Here is a 16876-nt window from a genome sequence, read left to right as displayed (position 1 = left end):
ACTTAGGGTCTCAGCACTGAGCACTGTCCCTGAACTTTTTTTTTTTTTTTTGCTCAAGATTTGAATTCTACCATTTCATGCCACAGCACCACTTCCAGTTTCTAGTAGTTAATTGGAGATAAGAGTCTCAAGGACTTTCCTGCTCCGATTGGCTCCAACCCCCCGTCCCCCTCCCCCCCCACAAACGCCGCCGGCCCCCCCCTTCAGTCCCCCTCTCCCCTCCTCTCCGCCCCCCCCCCTCCGTTGTGGGGCTTGAACTTGTGCTCCAGGCTAGCACTCTAGCACTTGAGCCACAGCGCCTCTTCTGACTTTTGAGTAGTTAACTGGAGATAAGAATTGCTTGGGGGGCTGGGAAGGTGGCTCAGTGGTAGAGTGCTTGCCTTGCATGCAAGAGGCCCTGGGTTCGATTCCTTAGTACCACATAAGCAAAAAGAAAAAAGCTGGAAGTGGCGCTGTGGCTCAACGCTACCCTTGAGCTGAAGAGCTGAGGGACAGCGCCAGGCCCAGAGTTCAGGCCCCACAACCGGACCCCCTCCCCAAAAAAAATTTAAAAAAAGAGTTGCTTGGGAATTTTCTGCCTAGGCTGGCTTTGATCTTCAGATCTCAGCCTCCTGAGTAGCTAGGATTACAAACAAGAGCCACTGGCACCCGGCCAGCCTCTGAATTCTTGAATGAGGATTACATTGGAAATGAATCTGTTCTCAAGGATAATTATAGGTTTTATTTAAATAAATCTAAGATGAACCATCAGGCTTTCTTCAAAAGGAAAACAAAAGACTTGAAAATCTTGTTACTGCCTTGCACAGGACATAGTGTGCATTAAAAATCTAGGCTTATTAATTATTGTGGTAATGAATATTTTTATTGTCAATCTAATAAGATTGTCTAAATCTGACCTTGAAAATATGATTCTTGCATTTTAAGAGCTTTTATAGAGCTAAGGATGACAAGCGATTGTCTATTTCGTCAGCTGAGGCTTCTATTCCCAGCCTCCCAAAAGTAAGTAAATAAATAAAATATAAATAAATCTTTGCAAGCTGGCGCCAGTGGCTCATGCCTGTAATCCTAGCTACTCAGGAGACTGAGGATCACAGCAGTTTGAAGCCAGCCCTGGCAGGAAACTTTGTGAACCTCTTTATCTCCAATAAACTACTCAAAAAAGCCATAAGTGGTGATGTGGCTCAAGTGGTAGAGTGCTTACCTTGAGTAAAAGAAGCTCAGAGACAGTGCCCCAGGACCAGCAATAAAAAAAAAATAAATTAAAGAACAACCAAACCCCACAAACCTTCACAATAAAAACCGTTTAAGTAACTGAAAGCTGTTTTTTGTTTATAAATTTAGATCTATTCGAAATTGTATCTGAGTATTTATTACAGTGTTTGCCACAGTATTTTACATGAATGTAATTACAAAAGGCAAGATACTTTTAAAAGGCTATATTTCTTTTTTTATGTTCTTTTTTATTATTGTGAAAATACTGTACAGAGGGGTTACAATTTACATGGGCAAGATAATGAGTACATTTCTTATCAAGCATTGTAGCCTCCTCCTTTGTAAAAGGCTATATTTCATTTATTTAATTTGGAGCTTATGTCCTTAAGGAGAGGATATATTCCCAAGTACAAAAATATTATTGAACACATTTTTATAATCTTTAAGAGTTGAAAAATTAATGCAGAGATTACCATATATCTGAAAAGGAACAGGAAAAAGAGGAGATACTATTTGAGAAAAAGACATGGACAAACCAGGTAAGAATGGTTTCTTATTTTTCAAAAACAGGACTGAAGAGAAAGAAATACAGAAGAGGCTGCACATCTGTCACTGTCCTATAGTGGTGAGCATTTGGTGACAGAGTATGGTCATCGATGGAAAAATAAACAAGAAGCACTGTTAGAGATCTTTGGTTGGCAAATATCTCCTCCATGTTTATTTTCACCAAAGAGATGTTCACTCTGCTTCATAGAACTCCTCTACAGGATTTAAATACATCTCTGTAGGATTCTATCTAGGTTATCTACAACTTAACTACACTTCTGAAAATTATGAGTTTTAATTGGATGTTGTGATTGAATCAAAGAACATTTCAGTAAAAATCATAAAGGCCAACTCGACAGCATATCTCAGAAAGGTGAGATGAATGGATAGTAAGAAAGGGCTGGGCTGAGCTGGGAAACAGAAGTGAAAATAGGTTATGATTGAACAGTCTCAAAGTTTCCTTCCTGCTCTAGAATCCTGAATAAGCTATTATGCAAAGAAGAATGTCCTACATACGTAATTATATACACTCCATGGTTTTTCCTGAAATCTATACTAACCAGCTATTAATACAAAAGAGACACTTTTAAATCTATGTCTTCAAACTAATTTCAGAGGGCAGAAGGTAGAAATCATAGGGAAGTAAAATCCAAATAAAAGAAATTAATAGCAATAGTAAAAACTGAGTTCCATATGAGATGCAGACTCATTGAGATGGCTGAGACTCTGCAAGAACATGCCAAATAAGAACCTCATCAGCCAAAGGTGAGAGAGAAGGGTGTCTCACCAACCTAAGGCATTCCTTTTGCCCTGCATTTGGTCCTTTATTCTATCTGTCACCCTACGGTTTTCCTTTCCTCGTCTTCAGTATCCACTTTGTCCTCTTAGTCTTCTGTCACTCTGCAGATCTACTCAAAAGTTTCCCTTCCTGTCTGCAGGGCTCACTTGAGTCTACCCAGAGTTACCCACACCTGCTGGGCGCCAGCTCTTTTACACGCACCCCTAAATTCCCCGCAGGGGTGGTAGATCACGCTGCAAACATCCCACTCACCCCTGCCCCTCATCTTTGGAAGATTAAGAGGGGCTACACACCCCCGCTTAGGAAACTCCCTCTTCTCCCCTCACTCACAGCGCACCGTGTGGAAGGCGCAGCGCGGCTGCTTCTCAAAACTCTGGCCTAACTTGAGAACTCGCTCTCGACGGCCCAGATGCGAAAGTCCCGCCGGCCCATTCATCGTCAGCCTCTGGCTGCGACTTCGCCTTCACTACCATCTGCCACCTCAGCCTGAAGCAGCTGCACTTGTAACGCAGGTCCCCGGAGCCTGCCACAGACTCCGCCCCACGCCCTACACGCACGATCCTTCCCCCCCTCCTCTAGTATCCTGATTGGCTGCCGGGCGGATGACGCTCCGCCTCCTTGGCGCTGAGGCTCCCGGCTCCGCCTCCGCCCCCGCCCCAAGGGCCCCCTTCCCGCGCGCGTCGCGACGCGCACGCTCCGCAGAGGCCGTCACGCTCAGGTGCGCGGCGGGAGTGCCGTGGGGGGAAATCTCTGGTGCAAAGGCGAAGGGAGGCTGAGGGAATAGGCCTGAGGCGGAGGCCCGGGCGAGGACGCCCGGGATCAACTGAAACGGGCCGTGTAGAACCTCTTCACCAGTGAATCGGCCTGCGCCAAGCTCTGTGGAAATCGGAGTGGAGGTGTCGGGAACTAGGCCTAAGTGACTTGCCCAAGGCCTGGTAGCGCCCAAACCGGGTCTGGAGCCCGCGGCCTCGAGGCCTCCGAGCTCGGAGCCTCGGCGCTGGGATTGGGGCAGCGCCGCCGTTACCCGGACAATGTCTTTCCGGTTGATCTTTGCTTAATAGATCCTAAAGCCAATCGCTAGTGGTATTGGACTGGCAGAGGGAGGGGAAAGGTGGATTCGACGCGTGAGCCAGTGGGTCCGTTGTAACTGCGTTGCATTGGGTTTCTTTCTTTCTTTTTCTTCAGCCTAGTGCTTCGTGGAGGAAGTAAAGGAAGGGCACTGCCAGGAGAAGTGATACCCAAACGATCGAGGCTAAGGCTGAGGCCTTGGAGCTGGCCACGGGGTAACAGCGTTAATACCTTGACTAGTGATTGTCCTCTTTTCCGTCCTTGTTCCTGTTAATGAATTTATTGTAAAGATGGAAGAAATACTGTATTAAAAGAGAAGCACTCAACAAATTGTTGGTATAACAGATGATAGGTTTTTTTTTTAAGGTAATGTAATCAGACTATAGGGTTTTAACTTACAGCTCAACTCTAGACAAAGTTGTCCGCTTTTCTGTTTATTTTTTTCTCCCTCAACCTGTTTGTCTAACTTTTATCCTTTTAAAGTATCCTATTTTTATTAGTCGTTGACACTCTTTCATAGTAGTAGCCGGGGGTCAAAAGTCCTGCCACCAGGATCTCTGGATCCTGCTTCCTACTTAAATATAACTCTGCAAACAGTCAAACTATTCAAAATTACATATAGGGGAAAATAATAACTACCCCTTAGAGTTGTGGAAGCAATTAGGAGTTTATACATGAAATTAGAATAATTCATAGCACACAGAGCTCTCCGAATGATTAATGTTATTACTAGTTACTATCTCATTTTTTGTGATATTGGGGTCTGAACTTAGGGTCTCGGCTTTCTAGGCAACGGCTCTACTTGAGTCATGTTCCCAATCAATGAGCATCAAGATTAAAAAACGGTCATGGGAACTTGGGGCATGGCTCAAGATGTAGAACACCTGCTTTGCAAGCACAAAGTTCAACTCCCTGAGCTCAAATTCTAGTGCACACACACACACACACACAAATTAATGATCAAGAGATATATTAAACAGCACAAGACTCTGAGTTCAAACTCCAATACAGGCATGAAGACCCACACACCAAGAACTAGTGAAAATGAAATTTGCCCAACCTGACTGATTAAAGAAATGCAAATTAAAACAAAGCTACCGTTATTCATCTTATAAGTTGGCAAAATTTTAAAATTAACATGTGAGGCTGGAGAGGTGGCTCAGTGGTAGAGTGTTTGCCTTGCATGCGTGAGGCCCTGGGTTTGATAACTCAGCACTACATAGGCAGAAAAAGCCAGAAGTGGTGCTGTGTCTCAAGTGGTAGAGCACTAGCCTTGAGCTGAAGAGCTGAAGGACAGTGTCTAGGCCCAGAGTTCAGACCTCACAACTGACAAAAAAAAAAAGTAACATGAAAAAAGTAACGTGTATAAGTCAGTGGATAGTAAATTGAACATTCTAAAACATTATTAGTGGCAATATAAATTAGAGCTCTAATCTAATAAAAGTATAAATTAGAGCTCTAATCTAATCAAAATTTGAAATATGTGTACCTTGTGATTCAGCTAGTATAATTTATCCTACAGGAATACTCCCTTGAGCTAATAATGACTTTGTACATTGATGCTCATTGCATCATTGCATATAATTACATACAAATTGAATGATCTCCAGTAAATGGGAAGCTTAAATATATTTTGAAGCTCTCTTACAAAAGATGCATAGTGTAATGCAGCCTTTGGAAAGACTAAAATCATTATATATTCTTAGAAAGTTTTATGCCTAATATATGGTAGTTTTACTGGGTTTTCCTCAAAATATCTTCAGTGAACTTGTCTTTTAATGACTTATATATCACCTAATAAGGTATGATTTTTGTATATAGCTAATTCTTCAACATAAAATATTACTATAGTTATGAAGAATAAGTTAAAGTTAGAAGTAGGCTGTTGGGGAAATATGTTTTATGTGTTTACTGTTTTATATGGGAAGAAGTATAAAAACATTTTAATTAACATCATTGACTTTATAGTCAGCCTGATCTGATTTGATAGATGTAATGACTGATGGAGTCATTACAAGTTTTATAACTTATTCAAGTTTTTCTTACTGCAAAATGCAGATGATTACCTGAGCACTGGTGGCTTACGCCTCTAACCCTAGCTACTCAGGCTGAGATCTTAGCATCATGATTTGAAGCCATCCTGGGCAGGAAAGTCCATGAGACTCTTATCTCCAGTAAACTATTCAGAAAAAGCTGAAGTGGTGCTGTGGCTCACATGCTAGAGCACTAGCCTTGAGCACAAAGAGGCTTTGGGACAGAGCCCATGCCCTGAGTTCAAGCCCCAAGACCAGCCAAAAAAAAAAAAAAAGAAAGAAAAAATGGAGGTGATTATAGGTACTGCTTTTTCATCCCATTGTGGAGATTAAATAGGATAACACATTTAAAAACACTTAGAATTTAACTCATAGTATAGATATTGTAAGTACTTGTATGTTAATTTCTATTAATTAAAAGTAAAGAAAGATACTTTCTAATTAGATACATTAAATTGAGTCAATGTTTTTCTTTTCTTTTCTTTTTTGAGATAAAGTCATACTAATTTTCCCAGGCTGACTCAAGTCCTGTGTAGCCCAGGCTTGCCTCAAACTCACAATTCTTAGTGTTAGAATTAGATGTGCACCACCATGCCTGACTTTTGAGTTTCCATTTAAAACATTTCTTTTTGTGTGTGTGGTAATGGGTTTTTAATACAGAACTTTGTGCCTCCTCTGCCGCTTGAGGCATGCCTTCAGGTCTTCAGCGTTTAGAGGGTTGTTTTGTTTTAGGCAGCTGATATTTGAACTCAGGGTCTTTCACTTACTAGACAGGTACTGTACCATTTGAGCCATACCATTAAGCCCAGTATTTTTTAGATTGAATCTTCTGGTCTTGCTTGGTTACCCTGGACTACAGCCCAACTATCTCTGGCCTCCCGCCATAACTTGTACCACACAGGCTTGTTTTCTGAGATGGGCATCTCACTAAATTTTTGCCAGGACTGGCCTTGAGCTGTGATGTTTTCATTCTCAGCTTCTGTATAGGTAGGATTACAAGTGTGAGCTACCATGCCAGGCCTCAATTTTTTCATCATTTTCTTCTTCTTTTTTTTGGGTCCGATTGTGGGGCCTGAACTCTGGGCCTGGGCGCTGTCCCTCAGCTCTTCAGATCAAGGCAAGCACTCTACCACTTGAGCCACAGCGCCACTTCCAGCTTTTTTCTTTTTTCTTTTTTGCTGAGGAATCAAACCCAGGGCCTCATGCATGCAAGGCAAGCGCTCTACCACTGAGCCACCTTCCCAGCCCTTTTTTTTTTTTTTTTTGTCGGTCGTGGGGCTTGAACTCTGGGCCTGAGCGCTGTCCCTCAGCTCTTGAGCTCAAGGCTAGCGCTCTACCACTTGAGCCACAGCGCTACTTCTTCTTTTTGTGTGTGTGTGTTGCTTAGGGCTTCAACTCAGGGCATCAGGCTTGCTAATAAGCAGGTTCTCTCCTAGTTGAGCCACACTTTTTTACTCCTTTACTATTTTAGTTTTTTTTTTCTTTTCTTTTTCAGGTAGTCTCTTTTGTCTAGGGCTGACCTCTTATAGTCTTCCTACCTATGCCTCCTATGTAGGAGGATTACAGGCAAGTGTTCCCACTGCCCGCTTTATTTGTTGGGATGAGGCCTTGCTAACTTTTCTTATGGCTTGGCTTGAAGTCATAATCTCTTGATCTCTTCCTCCTGGTTAGCTGGGATTACATTTAAGAGCTACTGTCTGGTCAAAACGTAAAAGTTTTTTTTTGTTTTTGGTTGGTCATGGGACTTGAACTGTGGGTTTGGGAGCTATCCTTGCGCTCTTCAGCTCAAGGCGCGAGCGCTCTACCTCTTGAGCCACAGCGCCACTTCTGGTTTTCTACTGGTTTATTGGAGATAAGAGTCTCACGGACTTTCCTGCCTGGGCTGGCTTTGAACTGTGATCCTCAGATCTTAACCTCCTGAGTAGCTAGGATTACAGGCATGAGCTACCAGTGCCCAGCAAAACATAAAAGTTTTATCAACAAATTTAATTGAGATTTGGACTTTTAAAATGTCAGGAGAATTCACGTTATTGACTATACTACTTATAAATAATTTTGTTTTTTTAAATATACTAGATACCATTTTTGAGGCTTGGTGTGTTGGAAATTCCCAAGACCATTCCCAGATTCATTGATTAGTTAATAGGGATCACAGAACTCCAGATTTGTATAGTCTTATTCGTAGCTATGAACTTCTAGACCTAAGAGCTAAATAAGCTTCTTTTCTTTATGTAATACTCAGCCTCAGATATTTCATTATAGTAATGGAAATTAGACTAATAAAAGTCATACAGACACCCTCTGCTACATAAACTAGTATTCTCAGGCTCTGAAAGGAAAGCAGGTATTCATCATAAACCACATTGTTTTTTATAAATGGGAACAAACTCTTCATATAGAAAATGAAAAGCGCCTTAAATTCACATTCTAGATGCTAGCCAAGGGCCAGCTTTGTACATAGACCTCTGAAAGGATGGCAGTCTTTGGTCTGCCACATCAGCTCTTCTCCTTCTTCTCACTCAGGTTTTTCTCTATGACTTCCCTCTTAAACTTGTGTAAATTGAAGCAAGCAAATTAAAAAAGTTAGCGTACAATATCTCTTGTAACTGCCACATGAGTTACAATTTAGGAAAACATTTCCTATAAGAAAAATTGAAAAAAAAACACTCATACTTCTCAAACAAGACAGCTAAAGCTTAAATTTTCATTTATTTTGACCTTATATATCAAACACCATTCAAGAAATTAATATTTTAGTGCCATTTAACCTTTTATTTCTGATTCTTATCACCTAAACTATAGGTGATAAGAAATGAAGCCAACAGGTACAGACCCAAGGATCTTATCTTTAGCTGCTGAAGTTGCAAAAAGTCCTGAACAGAATGTCCCTGTTATACTGTTGAAGTTAAAAGGTAATAAAATAATTTTGTGATTTGGGTAAGACTTTAATTTAAAAAATAGTTACATTTTGGATACAATTTTAGCAGTTTTTATAATATGTTTAAGAAAAAATCTTAATGCTAATACAGCAGGGATTTTTTTCTATCTTGATACATTTTTCATTATTATTCTATGTATAAAAATGTAAGTAGCTTTTCATGTGTTGAGCATAACTAAATATATCTATTTTTTTTAGAAATAATAAACACACCTTTAGGAAGCTCAGAGTTGAAGAAAGTTAAACAAGACATATATTGTTATGACCTTGTTCAGTATTGCCTCTTGGTTCTTAGTCAAGATTGTTCTCGAATCCAGGGTGGATGGACTACAATTTCCCAACTGACACAGATATTAAGGTAAAATGAAGCAATACTGAAGCTTTTTCTTCAGGACTTTTATATTTGGTTCTCCATTTCAACAATTGATTCATTTTTATTCATCCTCTTAACATGAGTTGTAACTTTTATGATAGGTTTTAGTCATACTTTTCTTTTATACTGTTTGTTATTGTTTTTAAGCCAGGGGTGATAATCTAAAATTTCATTCCATGCTTATCCTTTATCTTTCTCTCCATTGAATCCATGGGATTCAATGTTGTTTTTTGACTCAAACAATATTTGAAGAAATGAAAAAAAGTAAGGTACTAATTCTGTATTTCATAATCTTAGAATAGATATTGGGTGGCAGTTATGTAAATGTGTAACACAAGCTCTATGAAACAGGTGCCAGAATGTAAGCAAAGTACTGTAGAAGAATAGATACAGATAAGAGAAACTGTTTTACTTAGTATTCACTTATTAGGTCAACCCATATCAATAAAAGTCAGAAACATATTTGCTCCCATGTTTAATTTTTTTCTCTTTTTAATTAGTGTGTATTTTTTAATGAAATATATATTTTTATTGTAAAGATACTGTACAGAGGGGTTACAGTTATATGAGTAATATAATGAATACATTTCCTGTTGAGCATTGTTATCCCCTCCTTGGTTTTTCCCCTACCATCCCTTCTCTCTCCACTTCCCCAACTCCTTCCTCCCCCTGCCCCCGAAGTTGTAAAGTTTGTTTTCAACATAGTGTCTTGTACATCTCATTGCTACAGTGAGTCAACCTGTATCCTTATTTCAGCATTTTGTTATTTCCCTTCCCCTCCCCAAATTAGAAAATGTACCATGTTAAAAAATTTTTAAGGTGAAAATAGTTTTTAAGAGGAGGCAACAAAATAAATATTTTCAGTGCTGAGCCACTTCAAGCTAAAGTAACTAACTGTGCATTTATTAACTTTATTTCTATTTTAGATTTTTTTAATTTAATTTTATTGTCAAGGTCATGTACAGAGGAGTTAGTTACATACATAAGGTAGTGAGTACATTTGTTGTCAAACTTGTTACCCCTCCCTCATTTTTCTCTCTCTTTCCCTACCCTTAATCTGCCCCCCCCCACAAGTTGTACAGTTCATTTCAAGCATATTGTCTTGTGAGTATCACTGTTGCATTGGTTCACCCTTGGTCTCACCAGTTTGTTGTTCCCCTTCCCTCCCCTAATTCAGATAAATATATATACAATAGGCAGGGTACCAAAAGCAAATACAGTGACAACAGGAGAGAAACCATAGGGGGAAAAAAACACAAAAGAAATCACATACTACATTAACAACATAACAACATGTCTTTGAGTTCATTTCGCTTAACATCATCTTCTATGGTCATATGAACATAGCTATTGAGCTATTCTGCTCATCTGCGAGGACTATCCTAGACATATACTAATTATTACAAATGAGGGAAACCATAGGACCTATGTTTCTTTTTTTTGGAGGGGGGGTTCCGCTCATGGGGCCTGAACTCTGGGCCTGGGCACTGTTCTTCAGTTCTTCAGCTCAAGGCTAGCCCTCTACCACTTGAGCCACAGCGCCACTTCCAGCTTTTTGCTTTTTTTCTTATGTGGTGCTGAGGAGTCGAACCCAGGGCCTCACGCATGCAAGGCAAGCGCTCTACCACTCAGCCACCTTCCCAGCCCCAGGACCTATGTTTCTTTAGGTCTAGCTTATTTCACTTACTATATTTTTTTCCAAGTCTTTCCATTTCCTTACGAATGGGGCAATGTCATTCTTTCTGATGGAAGCATAGAATTGCATTGTGTATATACACCACATTTTCTTGATCCATTCATCTACTGAGGGGCATCTGGGTTAATTCCATATCTTGGGTATGATAAAGCTGCAATAAACATAGTTGTGCTGGTAGCTTTAGAGTGGCCTTGTTTGTGGTCTATTAGACAAATGTCCAGAAGTGGGATTTCTGAGTCATAGGGGAGCTTTGTGTTTAGCTTTTGAGGAACCTCCACACTGCTTTCTAGTGTGAACAAACTTACACTCCCATCAACAGTGTAGTAACATTCCCTCTTGGCTATATCCCCACCAGCATCTGTTGTTATTAGATTTCTTGACAATGGCCATTCTAACTGGAGTGAGTGGAATCTCAATGTTATTTTGATTTGCATTTCTTTTATGGCCAGAGAAGTTGAACATTTCTTCATGTGTCTGTTGGTCATTTTTATTTCCTCTTCAGAGAAATCTCTTAAGTTTTTAGCCCATTTATTAATGGGGTGGTTGTTTCTTTGAGGATTTGTTTTTGGGGATTTTTTTTTCGGTCATGGGGTCTGAACTTTGGGCCTGGGCACTGTCCCTCAGCTCTTCAGCTCGAGGCTAGCACAGCACCACTTCCAGCTTTTTCTGGTTATGTGGTGCTGAGGAATCAAACCCAAGGCCTCATGTATGCAAGGCAAGCACTCTACCACTGAGCCACCTTCCCAGCCTGAGGGAGAATTTTTGAGTTCTAAGAGTAGAATATTTTACATATGTTATATGGCAGAGAAGATCTTATCCCAATCTGTAGGCTTTTTGTTTATCTTGCTAGCTATGTCCCTTGCCATGCAGAAGCTCTGCAGTTTAATGCAATCCCATTTTTCCAACCTTTCTTTAATTTTTTGTGTTTCTGGGTCTTTATTAAGAAAATTTTGACCTGTGCCAAGGAGCCCTGGTTTTCCTCCTATTCCTTCCTGTAATGTTTTGCTTTTACCTTGAGGTCTTTGATTCATTTGGAATTGATTCTGTTGCAGGGTGATATAGAAGGATTTTTAACTTTAGTTTTCTATAGGTGTTTAACCAATTTTTCCAGCACCATTTGTTGAAGAGGCTGTCTTTTCTTCCATCCTGTTTTTTGGCTCCCTTATCCAAGATTTGGTGGCCACAGATCCAACACCTCTTTATGATGAAAGCTCTGGAGCAACAAGGAATCCATAGAACATTGCTCAATATAATAAATGCTGTGTATGACAAACCTACAGCTAGCATTATACTTAATGGCAAAAAGCTAAAGCCATTTCCTCTAAATTCAGAAATGAGACAAGGATGTCTGCTTTCTCCACTCCTCTTCAATATAGTATTAGAATGCCTAGCTAGAGCAATAAGACAAGATGCAAACATAAAGGGGATCCAAATAGGGAAAGATGAAGTAAAACTCTTCCTCTTTGCAGATAACATGATCCTGTATTTAAAGAACCCCATAGACTCCACTCTCAAGTTACTCAAGCTGATCCAAAATTTTGGCAAAATAGCAGGGTGTAAAATTACCACCCCCACCAAATCAGTGGCTTTTCTGTATGCCAATAATGAAAAGATCAAGGCTGAAATCAGGAAAGCAACTCCTTTGTAATAGTCCCCCAAAATAAAATTAACCAAAGAGGTGAAAGACTCCTATGATGAAAAATTTAAAAACCTGAAAAAGAGAATTAAAGCAGAACTCAGGAAGTGGTAAAACCTCCCATGCTCCTGGATTGGGAAGATTAACCTCATGAAAATGACAATACTACCAAAGGTTATCTACAAATTTAATGCAATACCCATCATTCTTTAATAAAATAGAGGAAGCAATCCAAAAATTCATAAGGAATAATAAAAGACCCCAGATAGCAAAAGCAATCCTAGCAGATAAACAGTGCTGGAGGAAAATCAATATTAAACTTCAAACTCTATTACAAAGCTATAATAAAAACAGCTTGGTACTGGCATAAGAATAGGCCTGAGGTTGATTGGAATAGAACTGAAGACCCAGAAATGAACCTGCAGATGACCTATAGCTTTCAACTAGCCTTTTGATTGTAATGAAGTTTCTCTACTACAGGGATGCTAACTTTTTAATCTGCTTACTCAGCTAGATTTCTAGATAAAGGCCAAATTCAAATACATAGTTATAAAGAACAGTCTGAAAATTATATCAATATACTTTATACTTTAGTTTTTAAGATTAATGGTTTTCTTACATAAAGAAGTCCTTTTTGTTCTAATTAGGTACGTTAATGACAATATTGATTGAGCATAATTCCATTTGTGGTATCAAAATAGTCTTTAATTTTAGGAATCAAAGATAAAATAAAAATTAATATATGTGGGGCTGGGAAGGTGGCTCAGTGGTACAGTGCTTGCCTTGCATGCATGAGGCCCTGGGTTTGATTCCTCAGCATCACATAAGCAGAAAAGCTAGAAGTGGAGCTGTGTCTCAAGTGGTAGAGCGCTAGCCTTGAGCTGAAGAGCTGAGGGACAGCGCCCAGGCCCAGAGTTCAGGCCCCATGACCAGACCCCCTCCCCCCCCAAAAAATTAATATATGTGAGCTTTAGCCAGGTAGGCTTTTAGCATGCCCAATAAATATTAGTTATCAGTTGTTCATCAGTATCTGCACACTTTTTTTGTTTTTTTAATTTTTTATTGTGAAAATACTGTACAGAGGGTTACAATTACATGGGCAAGATAATGAGTACATTTCTTATCAAGCACTGTAGCCTCCTCCTTTGTTTCCCCTTCCCATCCCTTCCTCCCCCCACCCGTCCCCCCAATCCTCCTCCCCCCCCCCACCAAAGTTGTAAAGTTCGTTTTCCACATAACGACTTGTACATCTCATTGTTGCAATGAACACTTTTTAAAAAAAATCAAGTACTAGTAATTACTTATCAGACTGCAATCTATTATTGGATTGGAGGCTCTTTAGTATTAGTATTTTTGGTATTAGTATATTAGATGAATACTTTTTATTATTGAAACTTGTTTACTTAAATGATCTTTTCTTTATATTATAAGTATGCCTACTATGGTTAGGCTTTTGCTCTTTTCTTACTGAAGATACAGGCAAAAAATTTTCATATCTTTTTGTTTTTTAATGTTCTTCAAGGTAGAAGCTTGGTTTAGGCCCAGGCCGGCCTGAACTGGGATCTTCCTACTTCTGATTGTCTGTGTCACTGAAGATGACACACTGCATCCAGCTTTTGTGCTTTCCATGTGGCTCAGCAAACTGCCACACTTCATGGTGCTCAGCTGTTAGTTTGGCTGGAGTCTCTTGAACTTTGTACACAGAATGACCTCAAACTATGATTACCCATATACCTTCCAAAATATCTGGAATTACATGCTCGACTACCTGTGCCCAGTAATTTGAATTTGCAGATGTCAAGAATATAGATCTATTGGACAGTAGAAATGATATATAGTTAGCGTTTTTGGTTCCATATCTTTTTCTAGAAGATCAATCTTACGTTAGGTATTTTTCAGTTACTAGGTGTCTAGCATGTGTCAGTTAACAGAAATGTAGTCAGTATATTTTATGACATTAGAGTGATTGTAGCTAGTTCATTGAAAACTTAATACATTTCTCCTTACTATGAGCCAAATCATTTCCTGAAGAGCTGACATGTTGGCTTTTAGAACTAAACTAGAACTAAATACAAAACCAGATCCACACCACAGTTTACTTTTCTAAAAATTGTTAGCCTAATTTTCCAAGAAGCTTTTTAATTGGCTTGTCAACAAAACAATACTGAAGATTCTGAGTAAGGCTCAGTATCAATAGAATTTTGGGCATTCATGTATGATTAACTTAAATTTGTGTTCTTATTTCAGCCATTGCTGTGTGGGCTTAGAACCAGGAGAAGATGCAGAAGAATTCTACAAGGAATTACTTCCATCAGCTGCAGAAATTTTTCTAGTTTTGGGAAGACAGTTGCAAACATGTTTTATCAATGCAACTAAGGTCTGTGCTTATTTAGGTTTTATAGCCAAATCATTTTAATTTTTTTTTTTGAGACAGGGTCTTACTATGAATTTTAGGCTGGTCTTAAACTCACTTTGTTACCTATTGTTTCTTATGGAAATTCAGCTTTCATCTTTATTGTCATTCCTCTCTGTATATTCTACTTTAAAAAAAATCTTTGGGGGCTGAGAAGGTGGCAGGTGGCTCAATGGTAGAGTGCTTGCCTTGCATGCATGAGGCCCTCGATTCCTCAGTACCACATAAGCAGAAAAAGCTGGAAGTGGCACTGTGGCTCAAGTGGTAGAGCACTCTCCTTGAGCTGAAGAGCTGAGGACAGTGCCCAGGCCCAGAGTATAGGCCTCACAACTGACTAAAAAACCAAAAAATCTTTGACTACCTAAAAATGATTTCATTTTCTTTGTTTTTTCAGCAGTTTTTCTTGGATGAATCTTGGTGTACATTTTATTATATTTATATTGCATGTGGTATGCTGAGCTTCCTATATCTGAATTAATAAATATTTTCATATTAAGAAAATTTGGAACTGGGCACCAGTGGCTTACACTTGTAATCCTCGCTATTTGAGTGGCTGAGATCTGAGGATCATAGTTCAAAGTCAGCCCAGAAAGGAAAGTTCCATGAGACTCTTATATCCATTTAACTATCAGAAAACTGGAAATGGCACTGTTTCTCAAAGTGATAGAGCACTAGCTTTAAGCAAAAATGCTCAGGTACAGCGCCTAGGCAATGAGTTCAAGCCCCATGAGGGACAAAAAAAAAGAAAATTTGGAGCCACTATTTCTTCAAATAATTTTCCCTGTTCTCTTTCTTCTCCATTTGGGCCTCACAAGTTTTTGAGATTCTATTCATCTTGTTCTTGTTCTTATTTACTTCAGTTTGAGTAATTTCTATTAGTCTGTCTTCAGGTTCATTTGCACCTAATAATTCTATGGTAGTAGATATTTTTTCATATATGATTTGTTTGCCTTTTAAAAAATTGTTTCTTCAGTTGTCATATCCATCTTTTTTACAGACTCTACTGTATGTATTTCTCATTTGTTTGTGGTGAAAATTTTAAAATCCTTTCTTTGGATATACAGGCACACTGGCTGTGACATCTGTCACCCCAGTGATGACCAGGGCTGACTTGTCGTGTTCACTTCCTCCCTTACCACACCATGTGTGTCACTCCCAAAGCTATAAATATGGAGGACTGTTCTTCATTCAAGGATATACAAGTAGTTGCATTCCACTACTAAAACATCTAAACAAGTTCTTAAAATTCTTTCTTCCAGCTACATTATCATTATCTATAATAATCCTATTGTTACCATAGAACACCCAAAGTATCTGTTGATCAAGTTTCTCCCATCTTTTTTATCCCCCTATTCTCTAGCCTCTGGTAATCACTATTCTGTCAGCTTCTATGAGATCAGATTTTTTAAGATTAGACATGTGAATAGGTCATTTAGTATTTGTCTTTCTGGATTACTTAATTAACATGACCTTTTGGGATCATGTCTGTGTGCTTTTGTTTGTACTCTAGACTTTTAAGCAATTGCTTTTTATATTTTTATAATTTTTAATATTTTTTCTATAAAGACACAAATGATTCAGAGTTGCCACCATGTTATATAATGTACCACTTTAGGAGCTCTGATTTAAATGAAGAATTTATACTGATTTGTGCTTAAAGAATTCCCAGACTGGGGGTGGAGGGTAGCAGGGAGGATTGGGTGGGGGTGGTATGGGGGGAGGATGGGAAGGGATGGGAAGGGGAAACAAAGGAGGATGCTACAATGCTTGATAAGAAATGTACTCATTATCTTGCCCATGTAATTGTAACCCCTCTGTACAGTATTTTCACAATAAAAAAAGTAAAAATTTTAAAAAAAGAATTCCCAGACTAATACAGTAGGTTAAGATCCTAGTTATTTCTTGTAGAAAAATCTAAGAGGGTTCTATTTTTAGTTTACAACAATACTAAATAAAATTTTTTTAAGAGTGGAACTAAGTGGAAAACAATACAAAAGTAAGGAAACATGATGACTTGAGAATAAGCAATATCAGTGGCAGAGAATTGTAACTCAGTTCTCTGGCATTTCCACTAGCCTTTAAGAGGCACTAGCTCTAAATAAATACTTGCATATTTGTAAAATTTAATTTGGGCCAGTTGAACTACATGAACTATGAGAAAT

General features: G+C 39.0%; 2 protein-coding genes across 6 annotated transcripts in view; one reads left to right on the top strand and one right to left on the bottom strand.

Annotated features, from left to right (window-relative positions):
* Eaf2 (ELL associated factor 2) overlaps nucleotides 1-3070 on the bottom strand; it is a 31946-nt gene extending 28876 nt beyond the window's left edge. The window contains exon 1 of the mRNA XM_042669792.1: nucleotides 2888-3070. Coding sequence (XP_042525726.1) covers nucleotides 2888-2993 — 106 coding nt within the window. The 5' untranslated portion in view covers nucleotides 2994-3070. The remainder of the gene's footprint in view (nucleotides 1-2887) is intronic.
* A 152-nt stretch (nucleotides 3071-3222) lies between these two features.
* Iqcb1 (IQ motif containing B1) overlaps nucleotides 3223-16876 on the top strand; it is a 44203-nt gene continuing 30549 nt past the window's right edge. For 2 of the 5 annotated variants that reach the window (XM_042669335.1, XM_042669298.1), the window contains exons 1-4: nucleotides 3304-3840; nucleotides 8461-8570; nucleotides 8795-8954; nucleotides 14549-14678. In XM_042669335.1, coding sequence (XP_042525269.1) covers nucleotides 8471-8570; nucleotides 8795-8954; nucleotides 14549-14678 — 390 coding nt within the window. In that variant the 5' untranslated portion in view covers nucleotides 3304-3840; nucleotides 8461-8470. Of the gene's footprint in view, nucleotides 3276-3303; nucleotides 3841-3920; nucleotides 3992-8460; nucleotides 8571-8794; nucleotides 8955-14548; nucleotides 14679-16876 lie in introns of those variants that run through there. The other 3 variants (XM_042669318.1, XM_042669307.1, XM_042669327.1) reach the window with 3 other exon arrangements.

This window comes from Dipodomys spectabilis, unplaced genomic scaffold (genome assembly GCF_019054845.1).
Source record: "Dipodomys spectabilis isolate Male_0828 unplaced genomic scaffold, ASM1905484v1 ptg000017l, whole genome shotgun sequence".
Classification (NCBI taxonomy): domain Eukaryota; kingdom Metazoa; phylum Chordata; class Mammalia; order Rodentia; family Heteromyidae; genus Dipodomys; species Dipodomys spectabilis.
The sequence above is the reverse complement of the archived record's forward strand: the minus strand, read 5'-3'. Positions and strand labels throughout refer to the sequence as shown.